Source organism: Stegodyphus dumicola, chromosome 6 (genome assembly GCF_044657685.1).
Source record: "Stegodyphus dumicola isolate Sdum_Otavi_A_Nest chromosome 6, ASM4465768v1".
Taxonomy (NCBI): Eukaryota; Metazoa; Arthropoda; class Arachnida; order Araneae; family Eresidae; genus Stegodyphus; species Stegodyphus dumicola.
Window position 1 is genome coordinate 7,221,490 of NC_140773.1, and position 27,382 is coordinate 7,248,871.

The window sequence follows — 27,382 nt, forward strand, 5'->3', positions numbered from 1 at the left end:
GGAGAAATTCAGATTTTTTTTTTAATTCTCCTGGAAGTATTTAAAATAAAAAGATTTCAATTTTTGTTAATTTTCTAGAGAGATTTTAGTGTTCTATGTTTAGTGTTTATCTATCTTAACTCTTAATCCATTTCCCTGTCTGTACACTTTTTTCGACTTAAAGATTCTGGGAAAATGTAAAAAGGTCCAACAATTTCTCAAGTATTTTTTGTCGCGTTATGTCCAGAAAATGGACTTTGAGATTTAAGAATTTTAATTATGTATTTCAGCAATTAGCAATTATTAATAAATAATTACCACAATAGCTCATTTATTAAATTTTATATATATATATATATAATTTTTTTTTTTTTTTTTTTTTTTTTTTTTTTTTTTTGCTAAATATGGAAATCTTTAAAAACACTATTTTTCAATTTGCTTTTTCATTAAACACTGTTTTGAAATTTGTTTTAATTAAAACTTTTATTACTACACTAAATTTAAAAAAAAAATGAGTTTCTTTCCCCTTGTTTTTCTTCTATCAAGGATTCAAGGGATACGAGACCATTTATAATCCTAATTTTTAATTTATTTCGATTTTGCCATTCACGCAATTTCAGAAATTAACAAAAAAAATAAACGTGTTTAATAGGAAAGTTTTTTTTAATTTAGCAAAAAGGGAAACATTCCAATTTCGCACTTTTACGCAATTTATTTTGAAATGAAGATCTTTGTTTTCCTTATAACAAACGGTGTTTTCAAAAAAGACACAGGAACTGTAGTTTCAGAACGAGAATCCGTATGTGGTTCCCAGCTCCCTTTCTGGGAACACTAACTCCTCTCGCTTAATTTAGATGTATTTACTCATCTAATTAATTCATGGAATCGTAAAATGATATAGTTCTTAATGGTAACTACTGCGCATTTGTCTTTAAAAATGATCATCGCTTTTCATTACCTATGAACGCAAAATAGAAAACATTAGGAAAACAACTGCTCCCACTGGGAGATGTGAGTAGCTCTGATGAGTCTGTTATAGGTTTAGAGTCGTTAACTACCCCATGGATTTCAAGGAAAACGAAACGTTTGTCACGGTATAAAAATAAACCCTTAACCTGTTTCATTAAGCATATGTTTTTACTGAAACATTTCTTTGCTGCTAACTTAGCGTCAAATGATTTATGGCTTCCTGTCGAAATTCACTGAATAAAGAAATAAAGTAACTACTTTCTGCACATCTTATGCAGGTTTCGGAGCAGGAAAAAAAAAAAAAAAAAAAAAAGTAGGTACTTATGAGTTAATTTAGTGAAATATTATGTTCAGCAAATCAATGGCTATATTTCGACTGCATTATTTGTAACAAACATGAAAATTCTGCTACATCATTAGCGTATGATTGATTATATGTAGACTGAGATTTTGGATCAAATATGAAACGCTTTTCATATGGAACATATCAACGTTTTTGAGAGCATTTTACGAGAAGATATTCATCACTGGTTATGTTGAAGGTACTCTGCAAGAAAGTTAATTAAATGATATAAATACTATATTTAGGTTTTCCTTTAATATGAAAAAGGTGACGCCCATGTAAATTCGGTGACGTATCACGACGACCCGCAAATACTATCAATCCAAGCCACCCAAGACTTGTAAATAATTTTTAAAATTTAAAATAAGGAAGGTAACATTAGCTATTTTGCATAACAACCAATTTATAAATGCACTACCTGTTATGCACGTTCTTTTTGAAGCATATAATAAACGTTATACAACCATTTCTAAATTTAGAATGCGTGAAATACCGTAACACTCCATTAAAAAAAATGTATCATTGTACTTTTTGCAAGAATAAAGTTTTCATGTGTTATCTCTACCTACCTTCATAGTAGTATTCTAGGTTTGTTCATAAAAATTTTCAGCAGCGATTTCGTTTAAATCTGATTTTTTGTTTTGTATGTATCGTAAATTATTTTACTTTTGGAAATTACTTTTTCACAAACGTGCCCAAAATATGAAATGCCTGTGAGCGGAAATTTACGCCTGACCAAATTGCATACAAAATGCGCTAATGCATTGTTAGAACAAGGACGTAAATCCACTTAAAAGTAACGTTACATTGCAAACAAAGAAATATCTGCTATTCTGGGACAATATTTTTGCAAATGTTTAAACAATTTTAAGAAATTTATGCTAAGTGAAATTGCAAGAAAATCTAAAATATAGGTCTCTTCGTATTATCATAGCGGTAGACATGCGCTCCCTTATCAATCATCAGTAGGAATTTTAATTTCACATATCTCCTGGTATTCATAATTTAAATGAATTTTAACCATTCAGCTAACTGCAGGCAAAATTAAGAAATTAAACTGATTACATTGTAATTCATACTAATATATCAGCTTGTACTTTCTCTTAAAAAATTTCTTCAAAGTAAACTGATTAGCAGAAATCTACCAAAATTCTGCTCTCCAAGTTCAGAGGGAAAAAAAATGCTTCAACACAGGTCAAGAGGCCCTTCCAAAAATATCTATATATGTTTGTAATAATAAAATTCCATAGTCAAGAATACACTTAAAATTCTAACTGTATGTTCTTTTCATTTTTAATGGCGACGTTCTCTTATTTGAAAGTACGTGGAATTAAATCCACAGCCCCGTAGTCAAGTTGTTTTTCCCGCTTTTTCTACACGTACAGTTATAGAATGTTCTGGAAATATTTAAAGCGAACTGGATTGGCTGACGAGGCTGACGTCATTTCTTGGAAGCTCCGCTTTTCCAGAGGCTATAAAAGAACTCGCAAAAGGAATATCGAGGCTTTTTCTTAAATGTCACGATGCAGTAAACTTCATACAAAAAGTTATTAGTAACTTTTTATTTACTCTGGATATCTGATTTTGTAACTGCTATTTCTCCTGAATAATAATAAATGGATCCTGTTTTTTTAAAACTTATCGTCTGATAATTTAAGCTACGACTAAAGCTGGTACATCACATATATATATATATACAATTTTCTTTGGAGAAAAATTGGACCACTCATTAATAAAAAAATAATCACAATGTAAAATAAAGTTTACTTATATCTTATTTTATGGATATATGAAGCAAGAATACAATTTGATGCACATGTACTTGATGATAATGAAGAGCTACACACAGCAAATGAAGCATAAAAACGAAAAGGTAAAACACCAACACCTGTAGAAAGTAATAGATAATATAAAAATTTCTCAATAAACTATAACATGCGTCTAAGCTCAGCTTTAAAAAATCCAATTCAAATCAAACAGTAATGTATTTTTTTTACATCCCATTTATTAAAGAAAGCTGATATTAATCAACCTTTCATTAAACTATGCTCTTTTTTTTCTTATACAACTTCTACATTCAGTCAACTCTTGCTAACCATAGTATGCAAAACCCTCTTATAGTATTATCTGAAGACTGGAAGCTTGAAATCCTATTTATGAATAGTATTACACATTTAAATTGTGATAGTTATCATATCGGTATAAACCCAACTGCAAAGATATAAGTGTCTTGTTTAAAAGCATGCGTATGCTATTCATCATAATTACATTAACATTGGTACGTAGGCCGTCACCTAAGTCTTGGCCCTCGAAGAAGAGAGGCTTCGCGAAAAAGGCAATACGGTCAGCGAGCTAAAAAGTCTGAGGACCTTTGATTTAAATGGACATTTTAAGATAAAAAAACGCTTGGTTTTTCATCAAAGCCATCAATGCAATGTATTTTGCTTAATTGGTTTTCACAAACACAAAATAGAGTAAAAGTTAGATACTGAAACGTACAAATATTGCTTCAATAAAACTATTTCATTGGAATACTGCATATCTGCCCTCACCACATTTCAGAGATGTCTGCACTCTTCACGCAGCTCAGTTTTTGGCTTGTAACCAGCGTCTTTAAAGTTGTCTGTACCTTTATGCTGAGGCATTATAACGAAATTATTTTCTGTCCTTGCGAACACTGGCTGGGCTGCATAGTAAGATGCTGTCATATTTATGAAGGGACAATGGTGTACAGTTACAGTGGTATCCCATTTTGTCTATAAATAAAATACTTTGATTGAGAAATTTGTTAAATTTTAAGTTATTTGAATGCTGCGCTTTGTAAAATTCAATCAGGACAAGTAAAGAACTATTAAAATTTAACATTCAAAAGAAGTTTTATAGAATTTCATACGGAAGAGAGACGAGCTTATGTAAGGCATTAATTATGAAAAAAAGCTTTTGATCTTTTTAATCTGTCGAGTCTTATACAGCATAAGGGAATTGCATTAATCTGTCAATGAAAACACAGTTTCAGAAAATCATTGGTATTTGACGAATTATCCGTAGTGATGCTGTGTCCAAAAAATATCAAAGCTCGAAAGACATAAAAAACTGAAATTCTGCATTTGAATAACACATATAAGCAAGCATAAATGTTCGATAATTCTACTACATACTACTAGAATGGGGGGTTAAATTAAACATCTGGAAACCGCATAAAAATTTGATACTTTGCATCGGAATCATGGTTACAAGAGATCTGACATGATTCGGTAGAAAATAATTATTTCTATGAATTGCGAGCGCCCAATCAATCGCATGCAGTTCTTTTCTTTTCTCTCTCTCTCTCTTTTTTAATAATCATTTTTACAAGTCTTCAACTGCGGTATTTTTTAATTATTTTTTAGGATTGCTACAAAACTGTTCCCTTCCCAATCTTTCGTGATCAAAAATTCATTTAAGACTTTAGACATGATAATAAATTGTATGCCCCTTTTCTTTAAAAGTAAAAAAAAAAAAATTGCATTAAATAAAATTTACTGATGTAAGGCAAAAACTTTTATTGAAAAATAAACATTATTACTGCGTTTCGATAAACCAAATCTTTAGAATCACCAAGTGACAAGTCTGCAGAAAGCACTCTTATTCGCCGGAAAATAACAGCCACTCTGTCTTCTAATCTTACTTTGATTTATGAGGGAAAATGTAAAAATTTCAAATGACACTCGAAATACTTTTTAGAGGTTAGGTTATGCGTTTTATTTGACAAATTTCTTTTTATAACTTTTTAAAAGATATAGATTATATTTTTGAAAACTACATTCTTAATTTTTTTCATTAAGCACAGATTTCAAGTTTTGCTTTTAATAATTAAGTAAGACTTTTATTATTCCCTCCCTATTTCAATAAAAGAATCGAGATTTAAAGATTAAAAGCCTTTTAGCTATCCCTAACAAAAATGAAAAGGAAATGCATCTGATAGAAATATGTATACATATATAAAATTCAATGAATTAATTGAAAAGTCGCTTTCATTTCAGTGTTTGTAAGCAAAATGACTAATAAGTAATCAGTTTGAAAGAGTAACTTTCTGTTAAACATAGCTATAACGCAAAGCCAGTGTCACACCCATTTGTTAAGTTTACCTTGCCCTTATTATTTCGTAAATGCTTCATTAATCTTGAAAGCTTCTGGTACATTCCATTTTGCTATGATTTTTTATTTGTACCAATTGTAATTCCCTTTGTTCTTAATAACTACGCCATATTGAATGCGCTCATTCCTTTTTTACTTGGGAATTGTGTGATTTCGGCGAATTTTCTTAATTACAATTACCGAACTTATTTATTATTTTACTTATAATTATCTAACTGATTATAAGGAAAAATGCTATTACTGGCGGCTACACTTTATTTTGTGGCAATTAATTTTGCATGATCTGAAAATAAAATAACTTGTATTGTTTCCATTGCACAAAAAATATAAACCTACTATCATGACAAAGTAGAAGATCTGACTAAATCACATATCATAATATCTATTGGTAGTAGCTCTTATTAGCTGACCGATTAGCAACTAATACATAATAGTTACCAACTATTTCAACATATTGTATGTAAACATAAATATTTGCAAATCTATGTACCACAATATCTATAGATAAAATGTGCACCAACCTTTGTGCCACAGTTTTCAATTTAATTTCTTTTTCTGTAAGATTTATCCTAGATTTCTCGGAACCATTTCTTTGTAATAGTACATTACTAAAAGATGATTATGATAAACTCTGAAAATATTTTTGACATATTATTATTATTGCTGTTGTTACTATTGAATATAGATTTTGAAAGAAGTACTCACGTTTTGGTGTTCCCCTGTCTTCTGGTGTAGATCTTTCGATCGATCGGGATTCTTCGGATAAGTTCGGAGTTTCTGATAACCTGTCCTGGCCATCGGCCATCGAGTCGCTGTCACCTCGATCGTCTTTTCCATCCAGAAAACTTCCGACACTTGGACCACCATGTCCTAAAGACGACCCCGTCGAATTTGCCGGACTCTGATGAAAACTGGATTCGCTGCCTCCTCCACTGCCTTGGTAACAGGGCCCTAAGAGAAGAGGTTGTGGTCCTCCGAGGTCATTTCCATTCCCAGAGCCATCTAATTTCATACATTTTGCAGGCATGAAAGCGGAGCCGTGAAATGCCCCATTGCGATCATCAGTTAAACCTAAAGGTCGAAAAGCCCCGGCAGCGTTCAGATAACTGCGCCCCAGAGCATGGCTAGCGAGAAGAGGGTGGTGAAGGGATAACAAGGGAGAAGACAAGGATGTGTAGGGATCCCCTTGTCCGAACAGGGGTCTTACGGGAAACGTGGGGCTGGGAAAAGGTACAGCCGCCGAAGAGACTCCGCCGCCGCCCTCCTTTCCTCCGTCTAGCCGCCCCTGCTGATGCCGAGCGGCGAAAGTTACGTGGCTCTGCGCGTGGGGAGTGACATCTCCGCACGTAGAGCTGAGGACCATGACTGCTGGGCTGCCCATGGCATTCGACAGGTATGCGGAACTGTCCAAGCCTCCCATGCAAAGGCCCTGTAAAGAAGCGTTTATCAGTTCATTCAGCAAATATTTGAATTCATTTATTTTTTGCAATTATAAAAGGTTTTTAAAAAAAGCTAACACCAGAGAAATAAGTGATGTATAATAGATTAATTGAGCTAAATGCTAATATTCCCGTTTGTTTCAAAATTTTCTTTTCAGTGAAATCGTTTTAAAGGTATTAATACTTTGTGGTATAATTCACCCATCATTTTTTTTTTTTTTTTTTTTTTTTCATTATGCAGATATTTGTTTGGGGTCTAGGGCTCGGTGAGGGATAAATGAAAGGGGGGAGAATTGAATATAATCAAATTAAAATTAATGTAAAAGAGATAAAAAATTTAGAAGATAAGCTTGATATTTACCTCAAATATTAAAATTCTTCGGCACGGTTCTGATAGGTACGTTCCCAATTTCAATAAAAATTTCATCTTGTTCATATGAAGTAACATATTCTATCATATTTTTTCCTCACTTTTAAATTATTATTATCGTGAAATTAAAAAAAAAATAAGCATTTTTAAGAATGTTTTAAAACTGCATAGTATCTGAATCAGTAGATGTACAAATTTAAAGCATCAAATTTTAAATATATTTGCAGCAGTTCGTATAATTAGTTAATATAAAAAGTGTTTCGTTACTTTAAATAATAAAAAAATGTTTGCACCAGAAAATATTTTAAACTACCAAGGTATATTAATTACATGGAACTGATATTATTAAACACCTCATATAATCTTTTATTACGAAATAAGAAATTGTACGTAAACTTCATTGTTAATTTGTGGTATTATCTTTTATTATAACATCTAAAAATTAATTTTGCTTATACTCCTTCAAAAGTGTACATTTCTAATGCATGAATTTTATTGAACTGGTGAAAAAAGTGCGAATTTTAATATATCCTATATATCCTTTTGAAGTATATATTATATTTCAAAAATTAAAAGCACATTAGTAAAAACTAATATATGAACATTTTGATATTAGCCCCTATTTTATTTGAAGCTTTTATTTAAACTTCATTCTAATTTCAATTCCTTTTAAAATTGAAGAACATTTTCATCCTCCATGATATGCTTATTCTAATATTTTGAAGATTTAGCTGAAGACTCTTTAATTTCAACTGGTTGTATAAATTTTGTCTTCATACTCTCTTGCAACTTTCGTTACATAACTCAGTAATGAGATTTATAGCACTTTTTCTTTGTTGACAATTTGCTATAAATTTAATTCAAATGATTTCCTTCTTTTTTGCTGAAATTTTAGTTAAAAATATATCCGTTGAAGTAATCTTCACGTATAAGATTCAGCACATTATCTTTCAACACTTTTATTTCATTCCTTAAAACTCCCAACAGAATCAGACGGTTTTCTTGACGGGACCAATCCTTTTTTAACTGTGCATTTAATTTTCTAAGGTGCGAAATAAATGATCCTAAGTACTATTGTCCTCTGAGGGAGAGGGAAAGGCATTTAACATAACAAAAGATCAATTGTACTGCGAGAAGAAGGAGGAAAGTTTCTAAAAACAAACTCAACTCAAATCCGCAAGGGAGTTTTTTTTTTTTTTTTTTTTTTTTTTTCCTTCTCTCCCAGTCGCGTTTCACATGAATAATCGTCGCAAGACTTTGCTCTTCGATTTAATTGATTAGAATTTATTTCAAATAACTATTTTAATTATTTTTTTGTTTGTTTGTGTGTGTGTGAGGGGGGTATTCCTTTGATTACCTAAATACGAGTATAAATTCAATATAAGAAAATTTATATTTTTTGAAGAATATAGATGAAACAAAGATTAACTACACCAATATTTTCATCAACAACAATTACCTCTTCGATACGATAATTAAAGGATAAAAGAGTTAAAAATTATATACATAATATGTAATCCTCACTCCCGATTGACTTAGAAGCACGTTTAATTCTCTTTACAATTTTTTCCTAGACTAGAATAATCTTTAGAAAAATTATGAATGTTAATTATTTCTTAAATTCAATCTGTGCAAAAGCGTAGGAATTTCTTATTGTATTTTTAGCCCAAAGAACTTTAGACCAGAAGGGCAATTAATTTCATTTTGGCATTTTGTATCGAAATCTTTAAAGGACCGTTTCCTTTTTCAAATTGTGGCCCCAAAATATTATCGCCCTGTTTTGTTTTGTTAGGGCGTAGCCAGGTCCACCTTGCAAAACAAAGTTTGCCCTATGACCATATAAGGGCTACGCCAGTAATTATCGCCCTGTATTATATTGAAAGAAATTAAACAGTTAAGAATCTGCATAAATGTATGCATGTTTCTCGCAGTGTGATAAAACAACGGCACCTAAAGCCATCAAATTTTGAATAACGTAATCCTCCACCGAATATGGGCATCTGGAAGCACTAATTTGGAATTCGTTTTATTACAGATTTCATATTTTGTAAAACTTTAACGAATTTTTGATTAACAAACTCAAGGATTTCAAAGCGAGCTGTGGCAACGTTGTACAGAAAAAAAAAAAAAAAAAAAAAAAAAAAAAACATTTTTATCTCCAGCGTGTGAGACTATGTATCAGAAATTCTAAAGATATACGCTTTTTAAAATTATTTTGCGATATTGCTTTTGAATTGAATTTTATGGTTTAAATGCAAAGAACATGATATTTAATAAATAAAGATAACACACAAAACGTTAAACAAACGCCAAATGTAAAATGTACCAGCTTTTGCCAGGAATAAGTAGATTTATGAAGAATCATACATGTAGTCGTAGCTTAAATTATCAAGTTTAAAAAACAGGATCCATTTATTATTATTCAGGAGAAATAACAGTTACAAAATCAGATATCCGGAGTAAATAAAAAGAATTACTAATAACTTTTTGTATGAAGTTTATTGCATCGTGACATTTAAGAAAACGCCCCGATATTCATTTGCGAGTCCTTTTATAGCCTCTGGAAAGGCGGAGCATCCAAGAAATGGCGTCAGCCAATCCAATTCTCTTTAAATATTTCCAGAACATTCTATAACTGTACGTGTAGAAAAGGCGTGAAAAACAACTTGACTACGGGGCTGTGAATTTAATTCCACGTACTTTCAAATAAGAGAACGTCGCCATTAAAAATGAAAAGAACATACAGTTAGAATTTTAAGTGTATTCTTGACTATGGAATTTTATTATTACATATATGTGTGTGTGTATGTGTGTGTGTGCGTATAATGACACAAACTTAGCTCTAATCTGTAGCGTAAGTTATATGGATAGCCTGAAATGCTGAATCCGTAATGAACAGCAAACTTGGCAGGCGAGAAAAATTAAATTTCCTTTTTATTTCAGTAAATATATTGTGGCTACAAACAACTTAGCTCACTACTTGTGCCTATTTTCAAAATGTTTACATTTTTGACAGCTTTTTGGTAAGAAGAGAGAAGCAAGCAAAAGTCCATCTAGGCCGAAATGTCAAAAAGGAAGTGTAGTTGCGTTCAGGATGAAATCTTAATTCTGAATGAGTTAGTTTTGGTTCCCAGTGCACTTGATTGGATAACGAATACCGGGGTAGAGTTATTATTGACGGTTTAAGTTTTAGTTCCATTTACATCGTCAGTGTTGTGTAAGAGTCATGGCACGAATTAGTCTCGAAATGATGCAGTGCAGAAAAAGATTACTATTTTTTGAAATAGAGAGGAGAATCAAATGAAACATTTTATATACACATAAAATATATTTCATAGTTCAAAATTAAGCACTACTTTTTGGCATAAAAAATTGAAATTAAGTTTATTAAAAGTAATAATATGAAGATTTGTATAAAATATAATCAAAATCGCGATTTTTTTTTTTTTTTTTTTCTCTAAAATTTCATCATTCGTTGGTTGAAAACTCAGATTCTTTAACTTATAATATCCTCTTAAACCGAATTAAAATTTTTTTCAGATTTAAAATATTACATTTTTCGAACTTCCAGAAAAATACCCATACTTTAAAATCAAATGCAGTAGCTATCTCCAATCTTATACTGCAGTTATGAAATGCTAAAAAAACACCAGTTTCATTTCTTTCATGCGCAGGAAATGTATATATGTAAGAAAAATAAAGAATATATAAAAGATAAAATTAGCAGCGTAAATTAATTTTTCTCCTTTATTCTAAAAATAGTAATCTCTCTGCACTGCGTCATTTCGAGGTTAATCCATGTCATATAACTCTTACATAAATCTGGTAATGTAAATGGAACTAGAACTCAAACAGGCAATAGTAATTTTACGGCAGTATTACTTATCCAATCAAAATCCATTGAGAACCAAAACTAACTCAGTCTGAACTAAGATTTCACTCTTATCATAACGCACTTGCTTCCTGTGCCTTGGCCTAGCTGCACTGCAGTCTTTCTGCTCTTTCTTTCTTATTGCAAATTTATCTAAAATGTAATTTTTTTGGAATAAGCACAAAAATGTGCCAACTTGATTGTGGCCGCAACATGTTTACTGAAATAAAAGTTAAATTAAATATACCTTGACTGGCAAATTTCTTATTCATTGTGGATCGGCGTTTCATCATCCTATGACATCAAAATTCTTGCTGTTCGTTACGGTTCCATCGCCTGCGTTCTACTACAGAATCTATTACATACATATCATCGTTGTCACTGTGTTAAGTCTATATGTCAAAAAAGATGTTAGTTTTAAAGTTCCTTGCAATGAAAATGGGACTCTAAAGCAAAGGTCTCAAAGTGGCGGCTTGGAGGCCACATGAGGGCCCCAAAGAAATCATATGCTGCCTCAAAAGACATTTCTGTTCCGTACTTATTGCAAATAGGGTGCAGCAAAATTTCAAAAATTTACTTATTTGAAGTTTGAGTTTATATTATTTTCGTTTCCATTAAAAACGAACGTGTACTACACGATAGAAAATGTACAAATGCATTTAATTAGTTAACTATGCGATATAAATCTCATTCAAAGATCTGAAGATAGATTTCGTTAACTTTTATTCGTACTTGTCACAAACTAAATAATCTCAGTTACCAGTTTTTGTAATAAGAATAATCCTTTTGTTTGGGAATATATTTGTATACAAATATTTTTTTTTCGCATTTAAAAATTGATAAGAAAAGAACTTGACTGACCAAAGAAGAATTTGTAATCCATGATAAAAAGGTCATTTCCAGCAATTTTCTACAAGGGCTTTATCAGAATCTAAACACCATCACTTTATAATAAGAACTAGAGAAGTTTATTATTATTTACATATAAGCATATATTTTTGCATCGAATAAACTTTTAATAAATAGTAGAGAGAAAGTAGGGTGTCATTATTTATTATCAAGTTTTGTCTCGCTTGGAAAAGTTTTTCTCTCCTTCTAGAAAGTTTTCATAATTTATTTAGTTTTAGTTTGAATTAAATAAGTTATTCATTTAAAACGCGTTAGAATTATTTGAAAGATATGTCAGTCTAAGAATTTAATATTAAGCTGTCAATATACTTGAATTACAAAGTTGCAACCAATACAAATCTCTTACTTTAGATTTTACACATTACTTTAGATTTTAGACTCTAAATAAAACTTAAGTTTCAAATCAAATTTTAAATCAAACTATAGATTTCAGATCTTTTTAAAGGAAATGCATGTTTCAGAAAAGAATGGAGGAAATTAAAATAAAATAAAATCAGTGCTCGCATTAGAATAAATGTATCTCCTTTTGAGGAAAATTGAAAACTGGAGGAAAGTGTTTTTTTCAGAAAATTAAATTTCTGTTGAAATTGTTAATTTTTTGGTAAGATTCATAATAATTTTTTTTTTTTGGTTACTACACATTCTAAAATAGTGGTTTTTTTTAATACTACAGATAATTACAGTAGCATTTGTCAAAGAAGGAATTGCCGAAATGTTTGATAAAGTTCTTATCAGCTATCCACGAATGATGTGAAGTTCATATTACGGCGGCGCCTCTTTTCTCTTCTTATAGGAAAGAGAGACGAATCCTTATTTTCGGTAATTTGAATCCTAAAATGTTCTCAAATTTTTCATGTAAGAATACTAAGAGAAAAAAGTATAAAAATCACACACTTTCCGAATTTTTTAATTAAAGAAAAACTGTATTTAATGGAAACGAATTGAAAACTACATTTTTTTGAATACGCCTACATTTATTAAAACGATGGAGTCGGAATATAGGTTAATAAAGCTCTTATGGATTATTTTCGCAATAAAATTTGATAAAATATATTTAGTATATAACAACAGTTCAAAATCTTTTAAATTCAATTTAAGCGACAGAGGAAGAAAGATTATTTCAGATTTAATAAAGACTTTCTCGAAATGCTGAATTTTTTATAGAGAAAAGTTTCTTAAACTATGGCACATGAACCGTTAATGATACATTGCATTATTTTTGGTGGTGGAATATTTACGCAAAAGATTCAAAAAGTCCGCAAACGCACACCATGCAATCAAGAAATTACAGGAGCTTCTACCAGTGGTAGAAAAGTGGTGTACGACTTGGAGAATTGCTATTAATGCCAGCAAGTCGCAATTATTATTGATAAGGAGGAAAAATACACAGTTGACTATTAATAGCAAGCTCTTCTTATTCTCTGAAGAGATTCCTAGAGTTAGTAAGGTGAAATATTTAGGAGTAATGCTAAATGAAAGATTAAAATGGGGAGATCATATAACAGAGGTCAGAAGAAAAATTTTCACTGTTGTAAATAGTCTCATCCCTATATTGGGTAATTATTCTAGCTTAGACCTCAGGAAGAAGAGGCTAGTTTATATCACTAGCCTCTTCTAGCAATTAGGCCATTGATGACTTATGCGTCGCCGGCCTGGTGCACGGCTACCAAGGAGAATATAAAAAGACTTCAAATCATGCAAAACAAAGTCTTAAGGCTTATCACCCATCCTCACTTTTTTGTGAGCAATGCTACACTGCACTATGACTTAAAACTGGACACTCTAGAAGAGCACCTGAATAAGATCAACAGGAAATTCTTCACGAAAGCTTTGAACTGTGACCATATGAGAAATTTTGATATCTTTACCTACGAAATATTGAATGAGCACGCCAAACTGCGCCCACTTGCGGCCCACCTTATCAGGGACCCGAACTTTCCCACCTAGTGCCCACCTGTAAATAATGTACCCAATGTGTTTATTAGCATTCTTAATTTTGTATCTTACTCATTTATTGTACTTCACATTCTACACTCATTTTATGACTCCCACTTAGTCACGCCTTTACCGGACCGGTTACTTGCTAGCGAGCTCTTGCGTTGCTGGTCTTCCTATTCTTTATCCGTCTTTCTCCTCCTTACTGCGGACATTATGTGAAGATAGTTCTATGTTATTGTGCCCATCCGGCATAAATTTGATTGAGCCAGATAAACTACTGATCTCAGTGGTATTCTGGCTATAAGTTATCAGTCAGTCAAAAGAATGTATGTCACCCTTTTCAGCACATATATTGGCACATGCTGGTACATACAGTAGTGGCCAAAATTGTGGACACTTTTGGAAATTTTTATATTTTTGAACTTTGTATGCTTATAGAAAACGTTACGTTTCACAAAATGCAAACTTGTATATATCATTTTAAAGAGAATTTATTACTGAATTCAATACAAAACACAAAATTCAATTATTTGCAATACAAAGAATGTTAAACGATAATAGTTATCGATATACATTAGATAGTGATGATTGCAGTGAGTTATCAGTACTTAGTAGGGTACTTTTTATTTTTGATTACAGCTTCACATCGACGTTTCATTGAGCTGACAAGAGTTTTAAGCTCTTCTTTCGTTATTACGTGATGCCAGGAAACAATTATAGCCTCAATTAGTTCCCTTTTATTTGAGGGCGCCTCATTCGGACAAGAGTTTTCAAACGGTGCCACAAATTTTCGATAGGATTGAGGTCAGGACTGTTTCCTGGCCATGACAACAATTTAATGCTCTTTGTACGAAACCACTCTTTCGATATTTTGGCCGTGTGGCAAGGAGCAGAATCCTGCTGAAAAATAAACGAAGCATTGTTGGGAAAGAGATCTCTGATGGAAGGTAGAAGTTTTTGTTCTAGAATAGTGTCAATGTATTTTTTGGCATTCAGTGTCCCATCGATGACATGAAGGCGACCAATACCATCTGCTGACATGCATGACCAAATCATAACACTAACTGGGTTCTTCACAGTTGCTTGAATGTATATTTTTTACTCTCATTTATGCAGTAGAGAGTTTAAAAAATTGAGAATGTGTAATGTAAAAAATTAAAAGTGTAGCAATCATGACCACTGTGAGGTGATATTGTGAGTCAGGTGCCTTGAAATCGCAATAATAATCGAAATCTTCTTAATGAATGCTTCTGTTGGACAACATCGAAATCAACGTTTTGAGTTAAAGTATTTAAGAAATTTTTAGATTACAATTCGAAGGATGAAAAAGCGCGAAGATTTCCAGTTTTCGATTCTCGAATCATTTTTTAGATTAGTATGTTTCCAAGATTCAAATGCTCCCTCCTTAACGATCATATAAATGATGCATCCTAATATTCTATATATTAATTTGTTTCCAGGGGCTAAATCATTTAAATTGAACTTTCTAGCTCAGCTGAATACTAATTCACATCGAAATTCTAGCGAGAATTGCCTTTCCTAACTGAAGTCAAATTTCACTTGTATTCTTAAAGTCATTAATTTAGTTAATTGATCCGAAGTAACTAAGCAAAACCTTTTCTGTTTTACCTGGGAAATGAAAAATTTAAACTTTTTCAGTACACTTCAAATGAATATTAAAAAAAAAATCGTTTGTGTGAACTTCCGCAAAATTATTTATGCTGTGCTTTACTCCGAAATATAAGCTTCCTCCCTAAAAAAGTGCAAATCACAAGAAATTAAAAATACATTTTTCTTTTTAAATCTGGGAATGAAAAAAAAAAAAGTTTATTTCAATAACAATTTTTGAATTATTCTCTGTTTCTCTTAATTTCGCTTTTAAGGATTACATATCATTCCGTTTCGCACCACTTTTTTGATTCATTTATCTTTATTAAATTTAATGAAAGAAAGAAAACGTTTATAATAAACAGAATTTTTTACATTTACAATATCTTGAAGAAGTTAAAAAAAAAAATCGTGATTAGCACTTTTTAGATAGCGTATACACAATACTCATTTTCTGAAGATATATTACATCGATAACCACTTTATCTCTGTTGAATTATTAGCGAAGAATTGTTATCAATAGAAAAGTTACAAATCAGTTATTTTAGAAGTACAATCAGTGACTCCAGAAGCACCATGCTGAATCAGTACTGTCTTTACAGAAACAAACTTTTTAAAAGTATTTGATAATTAAGACGCCACAGGAAATATGCAAACAATTTCTAAATATGATTTAAACAGGAAAATAATATTCATCTTTCTTAAAAAATAAAACTCATAGCAAATTGGAACATGGAGAAGGAAACTTTTTCTCCATGTTTAGTAGTCATTAATTGCTTAAGTTGCAAATGTCGACATTTTTTTAACAGGAATTTATACTCAAATCTCATTCTTATAAAGAAACTGCTCCCAAAAATGCGACTGAGAAGAATAAGAATTTTAACAGCTTAGGGAAAACTCGAATCTCAGCATTCACACGTAGCGGAAGTATGCAAATTTTGTTTAGTTTGGCTTATTTAATTACGGCAAAGCAATCGAGAGATATTTGTCTAAGGGAAGAGATACTTTCGTGGAGGACTTTCTGGGGAAAACTGGCTCTTATATATGTTACGGTGAAACATCGAAATCTGGAGAATGTCGACTTTCACCGGTAAATGTCAACACTCACATAGTCTCTTGGTGTATGTCCGAAATATTTTCCAAATACTCTTATTTCTGACTTACACCGGTCAATGTCGACATTCACCATGTACTAATGGTGAATGTTGAACATATAACAATATTATATTTTCTTCTCCGTTATTCAGTCGCGAATAAACGCACTTGAGACTTGAAATAAGAACTTAAGAACATGAGAACCCAAAACACACAATACATTCAAAATGAGAAAGGAAAATAACAAAAGTTAAAAACTTACTTAATTATACAGTACGTTCTAAATGAGAAAATAAAATAACAGTAATAAAAAAACTTACTAAATTATGTGATTCAAATCTTATTTATTGCAACAACTTAAACTATTATGGCACTTTATGACCTCTCTTTTCGGCTTTCACCAGAGCATATCTGTGATTGTCGACATACACCGGTAAGGGTGCGAATATACAAGAATGTAGTGAAATATTCGGTCTTTCACCGACGTATTTGGTGAATGTTGATATTCTCCGGTGAAATTCGACATTCTTCAATTTCGGTCTTTCACGGTAACATATACAATGCACACGGGGAAAACCACGCAAACGGCCATGCAGAGAGCCCGTTCGCCGAGATTCGAGACCCGGTGTTCCGAACTACCAGTGTTCGGCTACTTTGCCGCTCGGCAGGCTGATAGACGGAAATTTGCAAGAGTAAAGTAAAGTATAGTAAAGAGTAAGTTATCCCTTATGTGTTCTACCGGAAAAGCTATGCCTTTTATGTCTTCACCTATCTTTTACTTTCCTCAGCAAGTTTTCTGTAATCTCCACAATAAGGAGTTTGTTTGTTTGTTCAGCTAAATACGACAAGGCACACGAGGACTCTCTGCCTAAAGAGCTTTCTTGGAGGACTTTCTATGTAAACAGGGGGATTAACCTTATTTAAATATGTAATTATATTTTCTTAAATTTGCAAAGTAATTTACACTTTTTTTAATTATGTAAATAATGCCATTTAAGATCCTTTGGTCTTCCTGAGCAAAAGAAGGACGCCTTCGCAACGGCGCTCCGACATAATGATGATCAGCACTTTTATGCGAGCCGGTCGCTATTTGAAAAGGTAGAATCTTCATAAAGATACTTAGTTTAATGGTGCCAGCACCCTTATGAAGATAAGTTTCTAATTTTTTAAAAAGCGAATTTCATAAAGGGGACGGCACCTTTAGAATTTGGTTTTTTAACAGGCCCGGATACATTTATGAAAGTCGAATTTTCATTTGCTTTAATGAGGGTTAGTAAATTAATTCCTTCCTTGCATACAGATGCCGGTACTTTTTATGACGGAACACCGACATGATGTGGTGCCGGCAAGAGTATTTTACCACATTTTTTTCGGAGGAATTAATGCAAATAGTTGGTTATAATCAGTAACAATAGGAGAAATTAGAAAACATTGCATTGGCAATTACGTATACTGTGCTTTTCAAGTAAGTGCAAATTATGCCGCCTACCAAAATAAGTTTGATATATTATAAACTTTCCAAGCTTTATTTCATGGTGCCATAATACATTTGACACTTCGCTGTTGCCTATGCTTACTAAATTATTAGTAATTTTTAGGAAGATTTAAATTTAAATATATTTAAAAATCAATACTTATACAAAACGAAGGAGCAAATATAAGACAAAATATTCATGCATTTTTCAAATTACTCTAATATATATTTAGTCTGATAATAAGTTAAGTTTTACAACCCATATCTTTGATCTTTTTGATATAATTATAATGTATGTTCAAAATATTTACGTTTCTTAATATATATGGTACTTAAAAAATAATACAGTATTTTTTTTAAGCTTATTAATCTCGAAACATTATTTTGTGTGGTTTCACATTTCATTCGAGTCTATTGCCATGCGGCAATGTATCTGCCTCTTATTCATAAACAAACTAAGCTCTTTAAAAGCAATAGATGCAAATTAATTACATTTTAATCGAGCTGATTTAATTAAAAATAAATGTAATTCATGATATATCTAATTAAGAACATTAAATATTTTTGAGTAACAGTATACATTTTTTCACTTTTCAAATGTGCAGAAGATACATAACATTCCCATGTTAGTCTAAATGTATATTCATGTAATATCCGGTAAAATGCTTCATTATTCCACCAATGCCAGGGTTCTCAATCAGGGAAGAATTCTCCCCCGGCGGGGGGAAATGTCATGGTTTCAGGAAAATACGATCAGCCTTTTATTCAGCTGGTAAGTTTTTAGTTTCAGTTTATAAATATAAAAACTGCTTTTATTTAATTAGTATTTATCAATATTTTCTGTGCTTTTTCTTGTTTAAGTAATAAAATATATTGAAATAATCTAAATTTTCATAAATGTGTATGTATTTTTCGACTTATGGAAAGGAGGGGGAGGATAATCGGTAAAATGGTAGTAATGATAAAGGGGTTGCATAGAACAAAAAAAGGTTGAGAAGACTCTGACCTAGTCCATCTATCGCTATTGATAATCTGTACTGATATAACGTTTTAAACTTTATAAAAGGCCCTTTGGGCCGACCGTTAAAACCTAAAACCATTTTTATTTATTTATTTATTTTCCTGGGGATTATTAGTTTACGTTAGGTAATTTTTTAAGATTTAAGCCATATGAAGGACACCTGGTAAGATATCATCAATCTAAATACCATAACATTAAAAAGTATCTAATCTTCAGCAATAATAAATGTGAAATACATATATTTTGGCATAGTCTTCCTGATGAATTGTGTCTAAAAATTCTTTAAAAACACCTCCTTATTATGACTTGGAATTACAAGCTTTAGAACAATTATTTATTCTTCTGAAATTAGTGAACCTTAGACGGGAATTCATTTTTACAAAAAACTCATGCCGCGATTCATAGTTTTTCCGGCAGAAAATTAAGTTCAGTCTAAGGCTGAATATGGCTGAATTGTGAGTTTTAAATTCGAATGCTTCTCTTCAAATATAAACATACAATTTTCTTATTTCATTAATGAAAATATAAATCACTGTATTAAATTAGAAATTAAAATCCTTGAGTGTATTCATAAGAACTATTAATCCTCACTTGTTATCTTTTAATCTCTTATCTTCTAATTTCTAAAGCTTTCGTTTATTTGAATATGCCAGCGATTAATTTCTAACGAAAGTTACTAATTTCATTTATCATAAAATCTAGAAATTTCCGGAGAGTTTTAATTTGTATATTATTAAAAGAAATCCGAGGTGACTTAATGGCTAAAATGAATGATCCCATATATGAAAATCCGGGAGACGATTTAGAGTAAAACCTTGCTCTCAGGATCACAAACAGTTTTAAACTGTTTTGATCATCTAGATTTTGAATTCCTCAGACCATCAGGAAAAGTAGTTGCCTTGCAGAACTGACATTTAATGCTATGTTTATTTACGTTTTCAGAAATATTGGTACTTTGAAATATGGTTCATCTTAAGGAGGAGCTCAGCTCGAAAAGCTTTATTGTCTTAAAGTAGATCGACCTCTTGCAATCCTCTGTTAAAAATTTAATGAAAGTTTTTCCCCCCCTTCTGAAGAATTAGTGTAATATACTACAATATAAACGTAAATTTCCTGAAAAGTCTATGATTCCTGAAAAGATTCCTGAAAAGTCTATGAGATACCCGTTTTTTCTGCATTTAATAGTTCCAACACATCTTATGGACAATGTAATTATCAAAACAATTCAATAATTAAAGAAATTTGATGCATCATTAAAACTGATTAAATTATTAAAATAAAAATCAGTGTTTTTGAAAAGCACACAATCTTAGACCTGATTGCAGAAAACCTTTTACATATAAAATACCTGATCAGTTTGGCAGTTTTGTTTACTCTAATTGCTACTAATGAGACATCAAATTAAGCTGAGTTAATTCGAACTATCAAATCAAATAAAAGAATCAAATTTTTAAATCAGTTTTTTTTTCTTAATCTATAGCTTACTTTTAACTGACACTTATGGAACATAAAAATGTAAGAGAAGAAAATAATATTGCAGTAAATTCATTTCTAGGCATTGTAAATAATTATTTTTTTGGCATGAGTATATATTAAAAGGAGAAAATGAGATTAATTTATAAGGGAATTTTCTTTTATGTACAGTTTCTATTTATATTAAAAACCTAATGTTCATATCAACAATATCAAAATATAATACATGAAGTTACATCTTCATTAATGTAAAATTAATTGGCAGGTTGACTACCGCGGGCATTTTGCGTGATTTACCCTTGGCGCCAACATGAATTTTTTATTAGATGTCACCTACATAAAATAAGGTGAGTCACCTACAGAAAATAAGGTGAGTCACCTACAGAAAATAAGGTGAGTCACCTACAGAAAATAAGGTGAAGACAGAAGGTGAAAATAAGGTGAAGACAGACGTCACCTACAGAAAATCAGGTGAGTTATATAACCGAGTGTAATGCATTTTTCGTGTTGGGGGTCACCGGCGACCCTCCCAGGCATTGTAAACCATTTTTACTATTTATTCTTCTTCAACCATTATAGCAACAATGGTATTATTTAAAAATTTATCAATATCGATATTTATTCTAATTATGTATTTTTACTATTGGCCGCGTCACCGGTCACCACCACAGGTCTGCAGCCAAGTCGAGGGCTCCAGCTGGTCACCAGTGACTTCACCCCATGGTGTTAATGTAAATTAATTATTTCTCTTCATAATGTCATATTTCTCAAACGAGCTGATGATTCTGATTCAGAAAATAATGGCCTGCATCCAGTCGTATGATAACTAGTACTTTAAGTAATATGACCTAACTTAATTTTAATTCACTTGAAAAGGCGACCCTACAAAGCAACGAATATTTTTATTAATAAATGTAAATTTTAAGTAAAGTTATTCTAATGTTTTTATTTTGTAGATAATGACTTCTAAAGTTACTCACAAATTAATTTAATTACTAATTAAATTATATTATTCTATCATTAACATAAATGACCATTTAATTAGCGAAAACTTATCTAAAATAAATTAGAAAGATACAGCAAAGACAAGTCAAAAGTAATTAAAACCTTTACTTGGTTTTGGGGAACTAAATGAAATTCTTACAGGAAACACAATCTCGTTTAAAAGTGAGCTGCATTTATATGTGAAAATTCCAGTGATCAAAACAAGTAATTTTTCCTCTTTCAGAATTCTCTACAAATTTCGGTAATTCATTGCAATGTATAACTTTTAAACTTCGTTATGTTTTCATATTTAAAAAGAAACAAGTGTTCGTTTTTAAAAAGACTTGGTTTGGCTTTTTAGGTTAGCAGCAATAAAAGCAACTAAAGAAGAATAGATCAGTTTAAATTTAATATGGAAAATATGCAATAAGAGTAAAACGCATGTCAGCTCTTTTATTAAAACTATATTTTGGTTGTTCAAAAGAAAGATTAAAATGTTAATACAAATAAATTGTAAACTCAGCTACCTATATTTACTCGCCGTTAGAAAAAAAGTAAGGATTAGTAATTGATACCTAACTAAATTATTAAAATCTAGATGTTTTAACAAGTAGATTAAAACCGCTTTTCATAAAAAATGCTTTCACTGCACTAACCAGGGAAAAAGAGGTCCCCATTGCCCCCAAATAGATTGGAATTATGCCCGTTGGTCCGCAGAAGGTCCCTTCTACCACCCAAAGGAAAATCCAGTGGAAGCATTCCCCGATCTGCCCCCTGGGGACGCGCTTCCTAGAGGTTACAGACTTTTGACACATACTTTTAAGAAGCCACTTGTCATAGACTGCCCTGGATCCATAACATCTATAATAACTACAGGTTAAGAACAAATCACTATTAGGGCATGAAAATGGATAGACCTCAGGCACCGGAGCTAGCGGCCACAGTCTTCCGGATATTTGAGGAGGTCTGATCCTGGTGTGTGTGTGTGTATTATGGCAAAGCCTCGAGGGCTATCTGCCTAAGAGGAGGGATGCCTTCGTGGAGGACTTTCTAAGGGAAACTGGCTCGTATACACGTTACACATGGGGAAAACCACGAAAACACCCATGCAGCCAGCCCGTTCGCGGGATTCGAACCTCGGACCGAACGGTCTGATCCTGGAATCGTGTTTTAAATCATACGATCTTCTACTCTTAATTCATGGACCAGAGAAAACAACAATGTTTTCATTTTAATTAACTTTCAACCATGCACCCATTGTTTACTGTCTATAATTCATTCTAAGAAAATTAATTATATGAGAAAATGAAAATATTATTCATGCCACTCACCCCTATAAAAAATCAGAAAAAAATTAGCATATGACTTTAAAAAAGGCTCTTTTTAAGTTTAATATGGTTTAACAGTTGAGATTATCGATACAGATGGCCAATGGGGCATAGCAAAATATTTTTTTTAAATACTAGATAAATATACATTAAGATTAACATGAGAACATTATATATGTTTTGCATACTTGAAAAGTGAAAAAAAAAAAAGTCATGTAATTCTATAAAAGTATTTAACGTTTTTAGTTAGATATGTCATAAATTAAATGCATTTTTATTTAAATCAATCAGATTTAAAAATAAAAAATAATAACATTCCTAAGAACTTCATTTATTACTTTTAAATAGCTTAGTTTGTTAAACCATAACAGACAGATTAACTATGAAAGATAAATAAATGTCTTACATTACAGACCCGAAAGAAAAGGGAAGCAAAGCATTACAGTGGATCTATAAATCGTATTTCGAGACTAATAACCCTTTTGGACTCGTAAATAATACACAATAATATATAAATAATTCAATAAATATTCTTACCTGAAAACCGGGAAATTTAAGACCTTGAGGAAAGAGACCAGCTCTTGAACGATATCTGTCACTGTGACTGCTCATTTTAGAGCTAAAAGTAATCGCCAGATTCTTCTGTAAGATTTGGAAGATAAATGTCGCTTTTACCCTAAGGAATTCCAACTCATTTGTGAAAATGAAATGTCTTACAAGTCATTCAGTAACTATTAAATAAAATCTCTGTAGGTACTCTTGATTAAAATCTTATTATAAATTTAAGAGTTTTTTGCAATTTCCATCAAAAAGAGAACAAAACAGTTCGACCTTATTCGTTTTATACGAATTCTCTATGAAAAGCAAATTTCTTTTTAAACAGAAGTTATTAATACGAAAAATCTATAAATCTGGTAACTGAGAGTCGTATTATAGAGAGTGTGTGCGTCAGCAATATTGAATTGAGTCTCTTCATAAGTTCAGAATCGGTCCTACATCCAAGATCCATCTTCAGACTCAGTCGGGGAACTGCGAAACTTCAGTGACAGGCATGACTCTTCAGAAAGTTAGTCAGTCCTCCGACCACGCGGTGTGAGTGAGTATGGTTATTGACAACACTCCTAAGCTCTTTCCTCGGCATCAGACTCAACTGCACTCAACTGTATCGCTGTTCGACTACCGGCAGGGAAGTGAACAACAGTTAGAAGGCAGCACCACCCTGGCTATCCGGTTGAAAAATCCTATTAGCGGTCTAACTCCTCTCCACACTCCCCAGAACAGTTCCTCTCAAAACTCACCCTCTTCATCTGCAGCCGTCCCCTTCCCCCCTTTCTCCGTCAGAGAAGTGATCCCCCGTCTCGCCACGATTGGTTGGATCCACCGGCCTTTCTTTGGCCGAGATCAGAGTGCCGGGTGGCACGCTATTGGCCCGCGTGCCATCGGGTGGGCGGAGTTCCGGGTGGTCTCCGCGGTTTCGGAAGGTACTGTTTTGCGGTGGTCCGCGCGAGTTAAGTCAGTTGGCTCTCGCAGAGGGTGGGCCTAGTTTTGCCAGAAGTGGGACAGAGAGAATGATATCGGGGGGAAAGCTCTGTCAAAAGGGTGATGTCGGTCATCCATTATGGTGATTAGAGAGTGTTGAACGGACACCTTCTCGGTCTGCAGGGGGCCCCATGTATCTTTTTATCTCAAGTTCCCACGAGAATGATCCTTTTCTTTCCGGTATTGCTTCTAATTGAAAGGAAAGAATAAAGATGTCACATGTGAGGAAATGAAGTGCTACATTGGGTCCACGACTTATGCTTTAGGTTGGAATTCCTTAGCACTTTTTTATTTATTATTTGGCGGATTCAGTTTCCCACTCAAGAGCGCTGAAATTTACTCATCATTCATTACGCAAAGTTGCAAAAGTTCTATTGTATATCAGTGTTAAGAGTTAAGGTTTTTTTTTTTTTTTTTTTTTTTTTTTTTTTTTTTTTTTTTTAGGCGAAAGGGCGTTAGTCCAGAAGGGCTACTAATTTCGTTCTGGCATTTTGCATTGGTTCACTGTAAATGTCGGTTCACTTTTCAAATTGTTGCCACCAAATATTATAGCCTTGTATTATATTTAAAGAAATTAAATAATGGAGAATCTGCATAAATATGTGTATGTTTCTCGCACTGCAGAGCTTAAATTATCGCAGCCCACTTCTTCCGGTACTTCTTAATTTTTGGGATAATTCATAATTCTAGCCGGAGCGCACCGGAGCCCTAAATAAGAATTCTTTCATGTAACCTGAACAACAATTTCAGTAGAAATTTGATCTTGAAAATTATATTTTTAGTAATAAAATTATATTAATAATCGCTTATCAAATTTTAATGTATCTCTTTGCATTTTATTAAATTTAAATTTTATTTAATTACTTTAACCATTAATTACTTAATTATTTTAATAATGATTTAATTTTTTAATTATTAATGATTTTATATATTTATTTATTCTTGTTCCTCTTTCCTGAAGGGCTCCAGTACTTCTAATTTTAAAAATTAAGTCCTGTCGCATTGTGATAAAACAACGGTACCTAGAGGCATCCGATTTTGAACAACGTAAATCTTCCAACGAATATGAGCATCTGGAAGCTCAAATTTGGAATTCGTTTTATTAACGATTTCATATTTTGTAAAACTTTAACGAATTTTTAATAACAAACTCAAGGATTTCAAAGCGAGTCATGGCAACATTATACAGAAAAAAAACCTTTTTATCTCCAGCGCGTGGAACTGTGTATCGGAAATTCTAAAGATATGCTCAATTAAAAATTATTTTGCGATATTGTTCTTGAACAGAATTTTATTGTTTAAGTACGAAGAACATTATATTTAATAAATAAAGGCAACATGCAAAATGTTAATAAAGCGCCCGTAACTTAAAATCTGAAACCCTTCAGATTTTTTAATTGTTTAGCCTGTAAGCGATTTTTTATGTTTTTGTAAACGATTGTCATTCATTTGTGGTTGCGAGAAAGTCGTTTATTTTAAAAGCTTTATTTAGTTAGTGAACGAAAATAATTAATATGCATACAAATTTCAGGCTTCTTGAGTATTACTTTAAATTTTTACGTATTTTTCCTACTCCAACCTTCATGATTTGAATGCGCTGCAACCATAAGCACAGCTTTCAGCAATTTTCTTTCTGTCTTATAATCACCAGGAAAATTTAAATAGGCAATATTGTGTTTGTAAATACTTTATCTAGTTTATTATTACAATTGATTCTAACTAGAATATGGTTTCTTAGCAAATTAAATTAATAATAATAATAATAATAATAATAGCTTTTTCTTAAAATGAATATTTAAATTCCTTATGCACAGTCACCGAGAAAATTTAAATAGGCAATATTGTTTCTGTAAATGCTTTATCTTGTTTATTATTACGATTGATTCTAACTAGAATATGTGGTTCCTTAACAAATTATATTATTAATAATTATAATAATACCTTTTTCTTTTCTTAAACTGAATATTTAAATTCCTTGTGCACCACATAGTATTTATTACACAAGGCTTACAAAGGTCAGTTAAAGAAAAAAACGCAACAACCCAACACAAAATAAAATAAACTGACAAATTCACAGATGACGCCCAAGAGATTAATTTACAGAAAAAAGAGAATGCCATTTTATATTGGACAAATATGTGAAAAGGAAAAAGACATATAATGTTCATAGAGTTTAGAAATGAGTTTTTTTTTCGTCCTTCCGTAAGCTTTGAACAATAGAACAACAAATGTTCGACATTTTGCACTCGCCCGAAACTGCAAGAACATAAATCTGTGTTAAATAACCCAGATCTTTTCAGATATATAAAAATAGCTTATTCGATAAATTAATAATAATTGTAAAATTTCACACAATTACAAAGATCCAAATTGGTTTTACAATTTTCTAATAGATCTATGTCTTACTTAAGGTTTTTCTTGAAGTATGACTGATTTCTCACCTTTCTTAAATAGATTCAACTTTTCAGAGTCTGAAAATTAATTTTCTTGTAACAGATATTACTTTCTATCTCCCCCCCCCCAACTTAATGCAAAGCGTACTTCTAGAAAATAGTCATGTGATCATACATTAAACTAAAATGAAGGGGAAAAGGCGTTTAAAATTCCACCTGTATTTTGCTTCATCGCGAAGTCATAAAATTTAATTATCTGAAACAGAAACATTTTACATATTTTTCAAGGCAGTAACTTGATTGAGTAAAAATCTTGATTTACCCATTCAGAACACTCAATTCTCTGCAAAAAAAATTTTTGAAACTTGAGTATTTGCAACAAAAAGCGTAAAAGAATTCTTTCCACCCCACCGCCTTTCTTAAAATGTTCTCTGACCTCCTCTTTCGCACTTTTTTTTTTTTTTTTTTGATTTGTTTCGTTTTATGGATAAGCAGCTTATTTTTTGTTAACT

The 27,382-nt window shown here is 31.8% G+C and overlaps 1 protein-coding gene across 2 annotated transcripts in view; it reads right to left on the reverse strand.

Annotated features, from left to right (window-relative positions):
• Positions 1-24,242, reverse strand: part of LOC118201311 (E3 ubiquitin-protein ligase Rnf220-like) — a 126,359-nt gene extending 102,117 nt beyond the window's left edge. The window contains exons 1-2 of one of the 2 annotated variants that reach the window (XM_085818024.1): positions 23,476-24,242; positions 6,134-6,857 (exon numbers count right to left, since the gene is read on the reverse strand). In XM_085818024.1, the coding sequence (XP_085674150.1) occupies positions 6,134-6,857; positions 23,476-23,550 (799 nt within the window). In that variant the 5' untranslated portion in view covers positions 23,551-24,242. The remainder of the gene's footprint in view (positions 1-6,133; positions 6,858-23,475) is intronic. The other variant, XM_085818026.1, reaches the window with a different exon arrangement.
• Between the last annotated feature and the right edge of the window lie 3,140 nt (positions 24,243-27,382).